A 16,944-nucleotide genomic window follows, 5' to 3' on the forward strand; every position below is an offset into this window, starting at 1 on the left:
TTGCATTTGAAGGGAAACGAACCAACAACAGATTCTTTTGTTTGTTCCATTTTTCTTGTCCTTTTTTGTGGTGAGGATGTTACGTAACCTCTCATTCATTTAAAGCTGCACCAATATTGAGTCTTAGTATAATACTGCATTGGGAAAAATACAAAAAGGACTAGGAAGGTTTGAATGACAAAATGCATACAATATAAACTGAACAATAACTACACTAACAAATCTGTCTGAACAATAATGCTCAGTTTGACTTCATCATAATGACATTGTGAAACAAATTTTTCCATAGTCCCTCTAAAATCAAATCTTTTTATTTCTGTGAGTTTGTAATTCATGATCTCTGATTGTGCAGTTTTACTCAAGAAAGTAACCGGTAAGTACACCATTGTTTCCGTATATACGGGTTATTGTATTCACTTAAGCATGTTCATTTCATAATTGATAATAAGTGCTTTTATTCTGAAAACACACCCTGGAAGTCTTTATTTCCCATGTCTGTGAGATTGACAGGTGGAACTAATATTAACCTGGAGAGAGAGAGAGAGAGAGAGAGAGAGAGAGAGAGAAAGGGAGGGGCTCAGCATCCCCAAGCTGCATCCAGCGTGGGCTCCACTCTCCACAGGCTCCACGCCGAGTTGACGCCAACATGCGGCGGCTATGCTCCAGAGGGGCTTTCCTCACTCTGTGCTTGGCTCCTGCTGTGAGTACATTCTAAACTTCTTTTAATGTGTTTACTGGAAAATTGAGCTTGTGAGTGATTGATTTGCTGAAATGGTGACCCAAATTGAGTTTGAGTTCTTTTCTATTTCCGTGTAATTACTCCTCTTTTTGACTTGTGGCATAAGCTTCAATCGGAATGAGAAAATAACCTGACGGAGCTCATTTAGGTGTTTTTATGGGTGAATGAAAGTTAAATGTCGTCTGACAGGCTATTTTCACTTTAATGGTGAGCTGAATGAGAATGCGTTTTGAAACGCATCCATAAATATTGATTAAAAAGGATGCAGGTAAAGGTTACGTGCTGCATTGTCAGGATTATTCAATCGATTGGTTGAATTAATATATACTGCAAACTATGGCCAATAATTTTACTCCCTTTGGACTTTTCTCCAGAAATCTGTTGTATACAAACATCTACAGTTACAGCTTTGAAAATGTTGCTAGTTTGAGCATACAGTGTGGTACTTGGGGTCTAATAGATGTTTCTACAATCAGATAAAACTTCAGGAGCTAGGAGATTTTACAAATGGTGCATATAATACATAAGGCAAGACATAATCTATTACCATCTAGCATCCAAAAAAAGATTCATTGACAGAGATGAGGATGTAAGTTAAGAGGACATTGAATTTTAACAATAATGTACACACTGCACTTAACAACATGTGCAGATTGCACCATGATGGCGTGAGGTTGTGGAATGGTCTACCTCAGGGATCGCAAACTGCCTGTCTGTCTGTCTGTCCTTGAGGTCCTTGAGGGCCGGAGTCCTGCAGGTTTTAGAGGTTTCCCTACTCAAACCGCAGCTGATTCCAATCAACAGTATTGTTATCAGGCTTATGCAGAGTTTGCCAATGAGCTGATCATGAATCAGCTGTGTTAAAGAAGGGTAATATCCAAGACCTGCAGGACTCCGGCCCTCGAGGACCGGATCTCGCCATCCCTGGTCTACCTGATACTCGGTTCTGTTGACACATTATTTTTTTGCTGAGTAGGCTAAATCAAAACAAATTCTTGTTCTTTGAAATTAAGTTTGTGATCTAAGTTAGGCATTTGCTTCAGCCCGAAGACTTTTCGCCAGCTATAGGGTTTTTAATGTACCATATTCAAGGGTTATATATGTATATTTTTGCATACGAGCATAATGCTGTTGAAATAAAATTCAAATTCAAAATTCAGTTATTGATTGCTCATTGAAACTTTTCATTCATTATTCATGTTGAGAATGAACGTTACTACCAACTAGAGAGAGCGAACACTTACAGAAACAGAGCAGAGTGTCTTTCGTTTTGTTGTGTTTGCCATTTAATTTCTAGTATGCTCAATTTGTTTGAGGCAAATCAAGTGCGCAGCTAGTCACAAGGCGCATACTCAAACTGTACTTGCAATGCACGTGCACACGCTCGGATGCTCATGTGTTTAAATCCGCAGCTGTTGTTCGGCAGCCCGTACCACTCCACGACCACTTCCGCTTATTTCCATAACCAAATAGAATTCAGAGACGCGGACAATCGATCAGTGCGGTGATCAAACGTCGCCGGAGCGAGAATGGTGAACAAGGCAGCCGCTCATCACAATGTTCCACTTCAATCTATTCCCATTCACTGCACGCAACTGCAGGGGATTATAATCATCAGCAAAACACTCACATAAGTGCACTCGGACCAAAGCAAGCGCACACAAAGAAACTGCCACCGTGAAAAACGACCGGCCATTTTGCTCATTCATTTTGATTGAAAATTTGCCCTTAGACACCCAAATAGACGGGACGACAATGACCAGTTTTTGCTGTGCATTTGAGAATTAATGAGACTGAGAATATTTCACTATTTAGACTCTTTTTGTTTATGTGAGCTGAATCTATAACTAACCTAAATTATGTCCACCACCTTGATTTGTAATGCTAATTTGTAGCAACTAAATGCTAATTTGTAGTCATGAAATACTCAATAATGTTGTCTTCCATTCTGCTTAACCCACCAGTCAAATACAGAAATTAATCCTTGACTCACTTCTATTGCTTTGGCCTGAGCACAAAAACAGAGAAATTGTGTGTTTTCTGGCGAATAACAGAGGATAAGTTCTCAAGAAGTACTTGCAAATAGGTGAAAGTATTAGGAGTAGAAAGTACAGATCTGTTTTCAAATATAGGGAGTAAAAGTCTGCAGAAATATATTAAATACTCAGTACAGAACTCCTAAAAACAAAATCTACTCAAGTATAGTAACAGTTAAATCCCACCACTATTTTTTTTATCCATTCATCCCTTGACTTTGAAGAGAAACAGATCATAATTGTGCATCATATCTCAAGCTAACGGCTCTCATTAAATCGTTAGGGCGACATTAAGAGCAGCAATTTGCTCAGGTTGCTTTCCGGGCCCTCTTTCCTCAAACCTCACAGATGTAAACGGAAATGTTGCCGGCGTACACCGATCTTAATTTTCTTTGCTGCCTACTAGCGTCAAGAGGATCGTACGCAGAACTTTAATCTTCCCAGTTGTGCGTTTTGCTTTGTTTTTCTCTTAAGCTCGTTACGGTGCTCAAAACAATTTGAGGCGAACGTGTCAAGGGAAATAAATAAGAAGCTTCTACCTGTCTGAAACACACCAAGTCCGACTGTGGTGCATTTGAAGCCAAAGTGGCTGTACGGCATGATGTATTTCACCTTTTTTTTTCCTTTTTGGCGTTGATCTAAAAGGAAAAATGTGGGTGATCACTCACGGACTGTTTAAATGAAAGCTTCCGATTATTATGTCTGCGTGTGCAAATGTGTGCTCATGTCACGAAACCTAATTGGCTTGGATTGACTTTTTGACCCCGTGCTTTCACCCTTAATTCCCTTGGAATGGAACATTAAAATATGTTTTGTGGTGCTTTTGGGCTGCTTTAAAAAAAAAAAAAAAAAAAAGAAATAAAATTGAAACAATCGGTTCCGCATTGAACGGCTGCTGTTCTAAAACTACTCAATAAAGACTATAGTTTGTAGTGGATCTAGGGCATAAGAAAAAAGCTTTCCTGAGGCTGATTTGTGTATCTTCAAACACGATATTGTGAGTCTTGTGAAGCAACACCAATTGGACTAACAAAAAAAAGAATGCAAATAATTTCCAAAATGTCCAGTATTTTTCTAAATGGAAGATCGTCATGATTGTGTAAAAGTGCCTCAATTTTTTCCTCATTTTCTCTACTGTGGCTGTTTTTTTCCTCTCTACTTTTCTGTCCTGAGTATCCCTTACAAAAAAGAAAATATTGACCTTTTGGGGTTCTAAAGAAAGTACACTCAACTATTCTTTTCTTTTGTGGAAACATTTTCAACTCTCCTTACTCTCCATCTGTAGATACTGCATGCTCTGAAAACAGTTGGGCCTGAAGTAACCCAATGGGACAAAAATGGACCGATCCAATTTTCTGTGTTGTTTTATACAAAATGACCCCATTTTTGACCCAAAGTTGGGTCAAATTGACCCAAGTAGAGATGTGACCCAATTTTCTGGGTTGTTTTATAGAAAATGACCCAATTTTTGACCCAAAGTTGGGTCCAATTGACTTACGTAGAGGATCTGTAAATTTTTGACCCATAATTGCGTTATAGTTGACCCAACTGCTTTGAAAATCACCTCATGTAATCAAATAATTAAATATTAAAAGTTGACAATCACTCTGCATCTCAATGCTCTCTTTCTGGACCAGGACTAGTACTGTATATTCACAGTCTCAGTGTAGAAGAGTTATCATTTCCAAGGAAAATAGAATACATAATTATGTAGCTCACTGGGCCACACTGACCTTTTGGGGTACATTTTACAGAAAAAAAATTGATTTTTTTTTTTTTTTGCTTAGTAAATTGAATCCAAATGTAACTCACCCGCACCCGCATCGGCTGAATATACTGTGCAGTCTGAGTTGCACGAGTGAAGGAGTTTGGGGAATGGTGTGAATATGAACTGAGTAAGTGTCACATACAATAGCGTCAATAGCTTCTTGTGAAGCTCTCTTTCATCCATTTTTCTTTACCTGTCTACCCCAGCTGACTTTGGGCTAAAGGCCAACACAAAACACACTTAAGATATTCAAGAGAGGAAGCAATCAAAAGACTATTCTCGTGAGAATTTAGTTGCATTTTTGTGTCAAAAGTAATTAGTAGATACTTGACAAAGCTTTTCCTTTCCCAGTTAAGGGACATTATAAAACGAATGCCGTGAACCCTTTCAACTATCTGGAATACAGTCTCGGAAAATGGTTCAAAAGTCAAAGTACTTGTAGATCTTCATTTTGCATTTATGGGACAGTAAACAATTTCAACGTCTGACTTCAGCCAATATTTTTTCAAATTGTGAAAGATTGCAAAAGTAGAACCCCTCTGAGATTAATGCTGTCTCTTGCACCAAAAAAAATGTGAAATAGCCTGGGCATCCAAATCAATCACACCTGTCACATTTGCTTAGCACATAACTGGATGAATGAGCAGAATAAATCGAGAGCAATATCACATGAGTATGTTTTAACCATTATATATGATACAAATGACACTTAATACAACATGTATTGTGATTAATTAAATGCAAATCCTCTATTTGAATAGATGACTTGTTTTAATGGCAACTATCCACTAATAAATAGCAATACAAATGTTAAATATGTTATTCATCCATCTTCTCCCCAGTTGACGAACAAGGCGTTCTTATTTGTCATACCGCAAGACAAACGTCACTCTGTAATCAAATACTGTACAAAAGTGATGGTGAAGAGTGTTTATTTGGCGCCGCGGTGGCGTGAGCAGTGCCAGACGGCATCTCCAGTGACTCTGACTTTGATGGAGCGCAAACTTGCTGGAAGCCAAAGCAATCTTGGCCCTTCTCCTCCGGGACAACCCTCCTTGAATGGATTAAGCAAGCTGCCGCAGGGGTGGGGCATGTGCGCATGTCATAAATAGGTCTCAAGTATAAGCCTTCAAGTGAAATAACCCCACTTTTGGTAAAAGTAAAACTGTTCAGAAAGAGTTGGTTAGGAAAACATCCCAGCATTATTTCGTGTGCCGTAGTGAAAAACATCCCATCTTCATTTTAATAACTCGCTTTTCTCTAAACATGCTTTTCTCCCAATGAGTTTCCAGGTCTGATTGCTTAAAGTGTGTTTCTTCCCTTTGTAATGTCTGTAAGGCACTAACAAGCCTCCACCCTGAATGCGAGTTCATCTTCCAGCTGGAGAAGGACGAGCACCGCTGCCTGCGCGCCATCGCCGAGCAGGCAAACATGAGTGCGCAAGGTGTGTTTTCGCTTTTCAGACAACATCCCCCGGCGTATGTGTGAAATGTTTCAACAAGAAAGTCTGCTGTCAACGAGCCAATTAAAGATAGTATGTTGTCTTTACAATGGGGAAAATTAACCAATGCACATGCACTGTCGACTGATAATCTGACAAATGTAAACTAGCTGACGATTAAGTAGCTAGCTAACGAGCGAACTAGCAATTATGATGTCACAAGCAGCACCAAATCTGAGCAGTTTGCTTGTGTGGGCAGGTACTCCGAAGAGCCAAATATTTGCTTACAAGGAATTAAGAAGTCACTTTTGCATATTATGTCCCCTTTAATAGCAAATTTAGAGGCTACACAACTGACTATCGCCTCACTCACTGTCATTCATTCTGAAGCAAATTGCGGTGCCATTTTGTATGAGAATAATTATATTGGTGGGATACCAACCACTTCAGTAGGCAATTTACCAGATATAATAGGGATGTGCTGACCAATTTATATTCCAACTTTTATGAATCACACTGACCAACACAAAGCAATCTTTTTTTTTTTTTTCATTACACTTTTAAAATTTATATGCATGTTTTGTACAGCATGTTCTATAATTGCTGTTGAGCAGACTCCTTGCATCTCCAAGGTCATATTATTTTTTAGGATAAAGATGTTTGATGATTAAGATGTTGAAAATTATTAACTTAAAAAAAGTATTTTTTAGTTACTAATTTTCAACATCTTAAATTGGTAAATTTTTTAAGTAAAATAAACATACAGTACTCTAAATAATGTAGTGTTTTTGTAATAATAATAATAATAATAATAACAATAAATAAAGATAAACTACATTGATTTGTTTTATTTTTTCTAATTCAGCTGCAAAATTGAGCTTTGGCAAATAATTTTAAAAATTGTAAGCTCCCGAAAAAGAATACTGGGTGTTTTCATAGAGTTCAGTTAACAAATTTGAACTTTGTCAATAAGTTAAAATAACAAATACATTTAAAATTATTATTAAAATTAAAAAAAAAGAAAAATTGCAGAAGAAATGCATATTCATATATATATTGGGCATTTTCATAGAATTCAGTTTAAAAAAGTAAAAAAGAAGAAAGAAAAACGTTTAAAACAGAAATGTAAAAGATGAGAGAATAAGAAAATTACAAAAGAAAAATAAGAAAAATTCAATTTGTAAGTTTAACTAAATGCAGTGCATTTCTGTAGAAAAAAATTCAAAAAATACATTGTTTTATCAACTAAAAAACATACCTTTACCAAGGAATTAAAAAAAATAATAATAAAAATTAAACATCTAATCTTTTTTTGAAATATAATTTTGTGTGTTGTGGACAAAGTTAAAAATTTCGAAATAACAACAAGCTATTCCAACCCTCCCCACCTCCCAAGGTTGTCGAGCATTCTGGGACGCAGTGGTGTGTTGGCCTCAAGCTACCGTCGGGGAAACGGTTCACAGTGCTTGTCCTGCCGTGTTTTCCCTCTTCAGAAACAGCACAGGTGACTTTTTGGCCGCAATGTCATTTACAGTACCGTTGTTATGTAGATTAGCCAATAATGGCAACGCTACTTCTGTCACATGCTTGTCTATTTATTTATTCATTCATGTGGCCTGTTCTTTATAAAGAAAGAATGACTCGTGTAGCTTGGATGCTTGGGGGGTCTCCGCTTAATTATCCGCTGTGGGAGGGTAAGCAGTGTTTTAGAAATAGTCAGTGATTAGAAAGTGCCATCAAAAATCAGATCTCAATGACTGAACAATATAATGTTGTGTCGCAGGAGACAGCCAAATAGGGCGTTTATATCACTTGATCATCGACTGAAGCTAATTATGTTCCTGACGCCAATTTGCATCCCGTTTGCTTATTAGTGCTGTAATCACAAAGCTGGCTAAGTCATTAGGATAAATAACAGGCAAATTATAGGCGTGTGAGACCAATTTTGCATAAGGATAGTGATGCCTCTAAATGGAGTGCATTTTAATCCACCAGGTAAAAACCTTTTTTTTTTCACCGGACACATTTCACAAAATATGATCGTTTGGCTACTAACATTTGGAAACATTAACAGTTTTGTTTTCAGATTGAATGTTCCTTCTGCATTCAACTTGATCCAAAACAAATTCAGACATAAAACAAATGCAGTATCTGATTTATCTTGTTTTCTTTTCTTAAGAGGACTCGAATCGTCAGCCACATCACGATTAGGTACAAGTATTACCCTTCCATACATTTCTGTAGTGTTTGTCCTCATTCAGGTTTTGGTAGAGGTAAGCCTATCATCCAGAGCTGACATTCGAATACAGCACCTCCACCTTTTCATAAATTTAGGATGAATGATTGAAGTGGCCCCAAAATAAAATTATTTTTTCCCCTGACATCTTGACTATTTTGTGAGGAAAGCCCATTCTATTAAGCCTATTGCATGCCCACAAATTCTGTTTGCTATTTAATGACACATTCCAGTTCCAGTTTCATCAAGATTAAAACAATTAATCACGAGACTGGCCGTGAAGCCGCTTTCCCAGCGCAATATTTTTTTCCTCCTTTTTTTTTGTGATTATGCCATATCCCTGAGTGAGAGCTATTTTAATTAATCCCCTCTTTTGCATAAGGACAAGTGAGCCGTAATTGCACCGATGTTGGTTGGTCCAGACCCTTCCCGCCATACCACGTCGCCTGCAGCGTGGACGATGACATACCGGAGGTGAGAAGTAGTGTCCGTGTCTGTTTATTGTAAACAATTATGCTCTTCCACAAGATAGCAGAAGATACAATTAACCTGCGTATCCACCTGCTGCCATTCATAAAATATACAGCATATACCGTAAACTGTTCTGTGACATTTACCCCTGTGTGGTTATTTTAATGTAAAATGTTCTCAATCAAATATGAAAAACACTGGTCTGAAGAGAAACAAAAATGAGACATTCATAAGACATGAATGAACCTAATGTGCAAATACTTGAGCAAAGCAATAAGTGAATCGCTTGTCATCCATCCGATACTAGCTGAAATTATCTTGTTTCCCAAAGAGAGCGTGTGCTATAATCAAAAAGAAAAAAAACAAGTGCATTCTGAGAGATCATTATGAGCAAACTACTTTAGGTTCCACGCAGTGCATTCTGTGGAGATAATAAGAAGCCACTTGATATCCGAGTGATTGCTAGGGCTGATTTTACATGAATTAAGGAGGGTTTTTTTTTTTTTTCACGTGAGTCGAATTATCACGCTGTCTTTCGACACTAGTAACAATTTGAATATGCAAAAGGATATTCAAGTCATGCCACAGCTGTGTGATATAATCTTCCTTGGAACTAAAAAAAAAAAAAAGCTTCTTCTTGTGTGTACAGACAGAGCAGTCCTACTTTGCCACGGTGAAATTGATCTACACTATCGGCTACAGCGTCTCTCTGCTGGTGCTGACTGCTGCCGTGGTCGTCTTGCTGTGCTTTAGGTACGCACACAACCTGTGTTATATATCAGCTCTTCCTCCCTATGATCATAATTTCCTCATAATAATAAACCGTTTCCTATATGAAAAGATCATTTGAGGACAATTTGATATTCATTTTATCATCATTTAAGTCATGTAAAACTATAATTAAAACAGAAATCAAGCATTCTTTCTCCTTCACCAGGAGGCTCCGTTGCGCCAGGAACTTCATCCACATCCAACTCTTCCTCACGTTCATCCTGAAATCCGCGGCGGTGTTCATCAAGGACGCCACCCTGTTCTCAAGCGACGACACCAACCACTGCACCCTCTCCACCGTAAGTCGAGAGGCCATCGACTTCCTCTCGTGCTCGTTGAAACGCGGCTCATGCTCCCTAACCGCTCGCCCTTTCTCTGCTCTCCCCAGTTTGCCTGTAAGGCCGCCGTGGTCTTTTGCCACTATTGCGTTATGGCCAACTTCTTCTGGCTCCTGGTGGAGGCGGTCTACCTTACTTCGCTGCTGCTCTCCTCCTTTTACCGCAGTCGCAGGTGCCTGTGGGGGTTCAGCCTGCTGGGATGGGGTGAGACGCCTGAATTTGTTTGCATTCCGCCGTTTGTTTGGCATTTTTTCAGGTTTGGAAAATGTACTCACACTCTCTATTAGAACTGTCAAAATTAATCCATTATTAAATGAACTGACAACTATTTTAATAATTGTGTAATCGTTTGGAGCCGTTTTTTTTTTGTTTTTTTTTAATTGTACAAATCCTCTAAATTCAGCATATCAACTGTAATTGTTCACTCATTTCTGTCGTCGTTCATGAAAGAATACTCATTAGCTTCTGTGTTTAATCAACATAAGACGTTTGCAAACATCTGTTTTTACTTTGGAAAACAAAGACCAAACTGGTAACATAGTACAACATCGATCCCCCCTTTTTTTGATCATTATACGAATACGAAGTACGAAGTAAACACCAATCACCGGTTAATAAACAGTAAACAGGGAAAAGATATGCATTTGTAATACATTTTAAGGCAAAATGAAAATTAACCTGATTAATCGATTCTAAAAATATTTGATAGTGACATACTCGCTACTTAAGTGTAATAAACGCATATGTCTCCTTTAAGACACACTCGTGTCCAGTTTAAGAATAAGACGCAAGATAATTCACCTTTTCTCACAGAGATAAAATGCATAGAAGAGTTGAGATTTCGCTTTGCCTCAGCGTGACCAGGGGAGGAGATTACTTCTAGCAGCGAGATGGAAGGAAAAGGGGAGCATTTCATGATTTTATTAGGATTAGTCCAAGAAAAGATATGAAGTGCGCTTTCTGTGTGAATTTAAAGGGCAGCAAGGATGGTGAAAATCTCATATTGATCTTAAAACGAGCCCAGTTATGTTGGACAAAAGAGAGATTTCTTTCCTTAGTCCAGTCAATGGACAAGAGGCGAAACATTGACATCATCTTAAATTTACGATTGATTTTTTTGGGACAGAGGAATCAATAGCACTATTAGGGCTGTTAAAAAAACATTAATAAGAACTGTTTCGTATTTTTGTTGCTATAGATTATGTCTTGACAAGATTTTTTTGTTTTGTTTTTGTTTTTACTCCACAGGGGTTCCCGTGTTCTTCATCGTACTGTGGATTGGGTCCAGGGTGTATTTTGAAGACACAGAGTTTGTATCTTCTCCTTCTTAATGTCAGACATATGCCTAATTATGACGAAATCAACATTTTTTGTGCACTCGAGAGATTTAATTGACCTTTCAAATAAGTGCGTCATCATCTGAAACTGGATTACTGCCCTTGCACACACGCAAAAAACAAAACAAAATCAAAACAAAAACAAAAAATAACCCGCTCGCTGGGTAGCTGTGGAGTTTGAGCAGATTAGCTTACTCTTAACCAAAATTGGATTAAATGTTTTGACCCAGCAGATTGGATGAAAATTGGATTGGAGCAGGCTGAAGAGTTGAAACTTGGTCCTCATTTTGGACATTTTGTTTGCTGAAGATGGAGTAAATTTCACAAAACAGTCAAGTGAAATGAGTGAATAAATGAATGACACACAAAGCAACCAATATAATTGGGTTGCTTCGTAGGTTATTAATTTAATTTCACCCACTTTTATTGGGTTAAGTAACCCAAAAAATTGGTTCTGTCTGTTTTTGACCCATTTCGACTGGGTTATTCAATTAACCCAAAACGGTGTATATTGGGTTAAGCAATTAACCCAAAAAGTTGTATATTGGGTTAATCAATTAGCCCCAAAAGTTGCCTAAACCAATTGAATTGGGTAAAAAATAAACTGACCCAATCTTTGTCAGCTATTTATGCCAACAAAGTTGGGTTAAATGAATAACCCACAGAACAACTATAAAAATTGGGTTGCTTTGTTCCTTATTCATTTCATCAACTGTTTGAGTTAAATAATTGAGAAATTTGGGTCGCTTCATTTTTGACCCAGTTTTTTATTTGTATTATTCAATTGACCAAAAACATTGGGTCAAATGAATGACACACAAAACAGCCCTAAAAATTGGGTTGCTTTGTTGTTTATTAATTTCATCATCTGTTTGAGTTAAATAATTGAAAAAGTTGCATCAGTTCATTTTTGACCCAATTCAATTGAGTTATTCAGTTAACCCAAACATTGGGTCAAATGAAAACACACAAAACAACCCCAAAAATTGGGATGCTTTTTAGCTTATCAATTTAATTTGACCTATTTTTTTAGGGTTAAATAACTCAAAAAGTTGGGTTAGTCCATGCTTGACCCAGTTTGGGTTATTTTTGACCCAACTGTTTTTAGAGTGGATAAATAACCCAGCATTGGCTCAGTTCCTTTTGAACCCAATGCTGGGTTAGCCATTTCAGCCAATTTGGTTTACTTTTAAACCGGCAGTTTTAAGAGCGTAGTTTAAATCATATTAACGAAAGGTTCCGTCTCTAAACGTCTCCCCCCTGCTCCCTCCATACAGATGCTGGGACATCAATGAGGACTCGCTGTATTGGTGGATCATCAAGGGCCCGATCGTGGTGTCCATTGTGGTAAACGCTGCCCATTGTTTCACACCTGCACTCGAGGCGACTGCTCGCTCCACACAGCGCACCTCCCAGATTGTCATGCAGATGACTTGTTTGCCGTCGCCTTTGTCCAGACGCCTTCCTCCGCTGATAAAGCATCACAAACAAATTTCAATAAAGCGTCTCGTGTGCACGCCAGATGCGTTCGGCCCATTCCATTATATGCTCTGCTGCGCTTGTTGTTGCCGCCGCAGTGTGCAATAAAGGCCGCCAACCTCCTCCTCCCCCTCATTCTGGTTTTTCTTTCAGGTCAATTTCATACTCTTCGTCAACATCATCAGAATTCTGATCCAGAAGCTGAGCCCCCGTCTGATCCAGTTCAACAACTCGTCGCACTACAGGTGATTCCTTTCTCGCTATTTTTCTCCTATGATGTTCTGCTTCAATGAATACTGGCGATGGAGGCGCACTCATCCAGAAAGCAACTTGCTGAATTTCTCGTTAAGGTTATGCAATATGTCACGATAAAATATTTTTCTGCATCTATGCCAGTGACGTATAGTGACGAACAGAGCAATTAAATATTCTCCAACTAGGTGGCAGAAGGAACAATTAACCTGTATGTCCACCTGTTGCCATTCATTCAACAGAATCATAGCTTAACGGAACAAATTAAATCTCAAGGTATACATGACAGTAAAAGCACAAAATGAGCACAGAGCTAAATAAGTATTCATACACAATTTCTTTGCGACTATCAAGCTGCATTAGGCGGGCGGCGCGCCACAATTTGGCCGCGCTTCAATCTCGCCATTCATAAAACGTACGTGTCAACATTTTCATTTCGATTGAAAGCATGCAAATCGTGTGCAAAATGGTGATGAATTCATTCATGCGCTGGTCTGCCTCGCTCTCCGCTTCACGAGAGGCTGAGTAGGAATACCTAATTGAAATGAGCCGGCGGATTAGCGGAAAGTGTTTGGGCACATAGTGTACGTGATGAAAAAGAAAGAAGAAAAAAAAAACATGCACTGGTTCTGAGCTGAATTGCCCGTAGGTGGCTAAATTGACCACGCACAAACTACATTTCCTCCTCGCACTCTTGTTCTATTACCATCATAAACATACCCAGACTGGTACATGTCATAATAGGTAGATAGTGTTCCTGGAATGGAAATTTACCAGAGCAGGATGCTGCATGTGATATGCTAACAACAGTATTTTTTTTTCTTTCTCATGACTAAGTGAAGCAACATGTCCCATGTTTTTCTTTTTTTTCTTTTTTTTTTTTTGGTGGTGGTGGTGATCCCGTAAGACAGCTAGCTCTTCAATATCTACTTTATAAAACATACAAATATTAAATAATTCAGTAGAAGTAAAGAATTACGTAGTTTGTGCATCATGATGAATTTATAGCGAATTACTGGTGTGTGTGACTTGGCCACCGGGGGCAGTATAATAGTCATAAAGACACCAACAAAGAAGACCGCAGAATAAATTCATGTGCCTGATCTATCTGATGTACGTTAGCTCGTCTAAACCTCTTTTTCATTCTTGTATGTTCGCATTAAGCTAGCAGAGTACCCAAGTTTAACTACATAATGTATCTCTTTCTGAACCACATTGTTTTTCTTTGTGCCACCAGACGCCTGACTAAGTCCACGCTGCTGCTCATCCCCTTGTTTGGAACCCACTACATGTTCTTCAATTTCCTGCCCGACTACTTTAACGTCAACCTGCGCCTCTGCGTTGAGCTCTGCATCGGATCCTTCCAGGTAGCTGCAGCCATACTCGTATACCTGACTTTTTCTTTCATTTGCTCTCACAAAAGTCCTTCAAAAAAAAAGTAGTGCCGTTTGCAGTACAGCAGAACGTCTGGCGTTGAATTCGCTCCGCAACACTGAATCCAAATTGTCCCCCCCACCCCACCCCAAGAGAAAATGTTGGAGCTAAAAATAATTTATTTCAAAGTTAAGCTGTCACTCTCATACAATATTTATTAAATTGACTTTTCTGTGTATATTTAGTGGGGAAAAAAAGTATTCTTAATATTCAGAGTTTATTCAACCATTTTATTTTATATCTTTTATTTTTAGTTTAGAGGGTAGAACGTAAAAGCATCTTCACACTCAGCCCTTTATACCTGAGCAAACCAGGGCGGAAAATTATTATTATTATTATTATTATTATTATTAATAATAATAATAATAGCCCACTTTAAGAAGCTCTAATGAACTTTTTTCATTGGAAACAAACCATCCTGCTACGTCTGGTTAGCAACTGCATTGTAAATGCAATGTTCATTAACAGATTCAACTCAATGAATTACGCTCATCTTGAGACATCTCCATGGAGGAAAATGAATAATGCATGAATGTATTAGTTAGTCGGGCCAGATATTTCTCTTGACGCTAAATGCAGGTTGTTATCATTTGTAAGCGTAGGATGCTTCATTGGCGGCTCACAAGGTAATTAAAGATCTTCCTGTCTAGTAATTAGGCGAGGAAGTGGGACGATTGAGGGTAATGTTGCATCATCAGCTCAAACAGGTGTTTTCTGTTTGGTAAACGGACAAATACATTTTCAATCAAATCTTAAAGCTATACATTATGTTATGATATTACATGTGTACAGTCAATGTTATGGACATTAACATGCAATGTTATGTTATGTTATTTTCATCCATATTTACACCTCTAAATTTGCACTAATTTTTCAAATGTGACTGTAAAATATATGACTACATTATGATCACATTAATACGGAAGCGTATTGCATTCACTTGAAAAAAAAATTCCTGTTTTCTGACTAATTTTTTTGGGGGGGAGATTAATTTGTTTTTTTGTTTTGTTTTGTTTTTTACTGAATATTTTTTCCGGTCTTAAAAAAATATTCATCAAAACAGGAGGAAGAATTACTCAGGAAAACAGGAGAAAAAAATATTCAGAAAAACAGGGGGGAAAACATTATTCAAAAAACCAGCAAAGAGAATTAGGTTTTTCGGAGTAATTTTTTTTTTTTTTTACTTTTTTTTTTTTTTTTTTTTTTAATTTCTGAGCTCCAAGTGACTTGTTGCAGACCACTGACCTGTATATATGACTGGATAGCCACAAGCACATACACGTTAGTGCAAGCCGTTGAAGTCACAGGGTGGCCATCTTGTTACTCCCACCTCACAAGCAGACTACTTTGTAAACTATATGCTATAATGGGGGGTTATATACAGGTCAATGGTCTGCAATAAGTCACTTGGAGTTCAGAGGTAACAAAAAAAAACAACAACAACAACAATGAAAAACAGAAGTTGGTGCTCTGTTTTTTGTAATATTTGTTTTTCCCTGTTTTTTGTAATATTTTTTTTCTGTTTTTTTAAATAATGTTTTTCCCCTTGTTTTTCTGAGTAATTTTTCCTCCTGTTTTTCAGAATATTTTTTTTTATGACAGAAAAAAACCATTCAGTGAAAAAGGGAAAAAAACAAAAAAAACAGAAAAAAAAATTACTCAAAAAAACAAAGTCCCCCCAAAAAAATTAGTTAGAAAAAAAAAGGATTTTTTTTAATTATTTTTTTTTAAGTAAATGCAAAAATGCAATACACTTCCCTACGTTAACATTTTTTTGCTGGATATTATTTTTGATTTTATGAAGTCAATTTTCCATATGTCGCCTTTAAGGTTTTGTAAGCTAAATCACGTGGAAAACTTGCATCTCTTTCAGGGGCTGCTTGTCGCAATCCTCTACTGCTTCCTCAATCAAGAGGTGGGTGCACGCAAATCACACCAATGTGTGACCTGAGATTACCTGAAAATGAGGGCTGAGGTAAAAGATACGAGGGGCGGCATGTTATCGCGCTGTGGCAGCAAAAATAATTTGCGGCTCTTCTTGCCGTCATTTCATGTTTGAGAAGGACCCTGAGCACTTATAGGTAAGAGCATGTTTAACACGAGGTTACACTGTGCTTAATTCCGTCGACAACAAACGTAATAACTCACCTGCGGGTGTACAAATGCTTCGACTGGCACATTCGCCTGAAGATGGAAATTACCCTCACATATCTTTATGAATACGAAGGTTCCGTTTTGTTACCATCTATTCGTTGGAAGGAAATAACTAAAATGTGACTACAACTAATAAGCATTTTTGTACAAAAGACGAAAACTAAAATGGCTGGCGTGTGTGTTCCAGGTACAAAATGAGGTGCACATGCAGTGGCTCAGGTGGCAGGAGAGGAGCTACGGCGTGGTGTCCCCCGCGGCAAAGGGCAGCATGATGGACACACCCTTCTAGACGTGCCACCATATAACACGTACTCACATGTAGCTATGCCTCCAGACATACTTGGTGGCCTCATTAGTCATGTTTGGTTGAGATCTTGAGCCAAAAAGGGGGAAATACTATCTTTTTGAAGGCAGTTTAACAATATTCGTTTTTCAGTTTTGTTTTTGTTGCGGTGGATCTTTTCTCCCCATCGTTTTTTATGGAAAGT

The 16,944-nt window shown here is 38.0% G+C and overlaps 1 protein-coding gene across 1 annotated transcript; it reads left to right on the plus strand.

Annotated features, from left to right (window-relative positions):
• The first annotated feature begins 102 nt into the window (after window positions 1–102).
• On the plus strand, window positions 103–16,790 carry ghrhrl (growth hormone releasing hormone receptor, like). The gene is made up of 13 exons (XM_077533198.1): window positions 103–700; window positions 5,882–5,987; window positions 7,381–7,488; window positions 8,603–8,694; window positions 9,341–9,444; window positions 9,629–9,761; window positions 9,851–10,004; window positions 11,049–11,109; window positions 12,415–12,484; window positions 12,770–12,861; window positions 14,106–14,235; window positions 16,176–16,217; window positions 16,644–16,790. Exons 1-13 carry the CDS (start codon window positions 647–649, stop codon window positions 16,743–16,745), a joined length of 1,248 nt encoding a protein of 415 aa, XP_077389324.1. The 5' UTR covers window positions 103–646; the 3' UTR covers window positions 16,746–16,790.
• The last annotated feature ends 154 nt before the right edge of the window (window positions 16,791–16,944 follow it).

Source organism: Festucalex cinctus, chromosome 10, assembly GCF_051991245.1.
Source record: "Festucalex cinctus isolate MCC-2025b chromosome 10, RoL_Fcin_1.0, whole genome shotgun sequence".
Lineage (NCBI taxonomy): Eukaryota > Metazoa > Chordata > Actinopteri > Syngnathiformes > Syngnathidae > Festucalex > Festucalex cinctus.

Coding starts and splice junctions, on each gene's coding strand:
- ghrhrl (XM_077533198.1), top strand. CDS start 647: ATGCGGCGGCTATGCTCCAGAGGGGCTTTCCTCACTCTGTGCTTGGCT. Junction 10,005..11,048: donor GTTCAGCCTGCTGGGATGGG/GTGAGACGCCTG, acceptor TTTACTCCACAG/GGGTTCCCGTGTTCTTCATC. Junction 11,110..12,414: donor GTGTATTTTGAAGACACAGA/GTTTGTATCTTC, acceptor CCCTCCATACAG/ATGCTGGGACATCAATGAGG.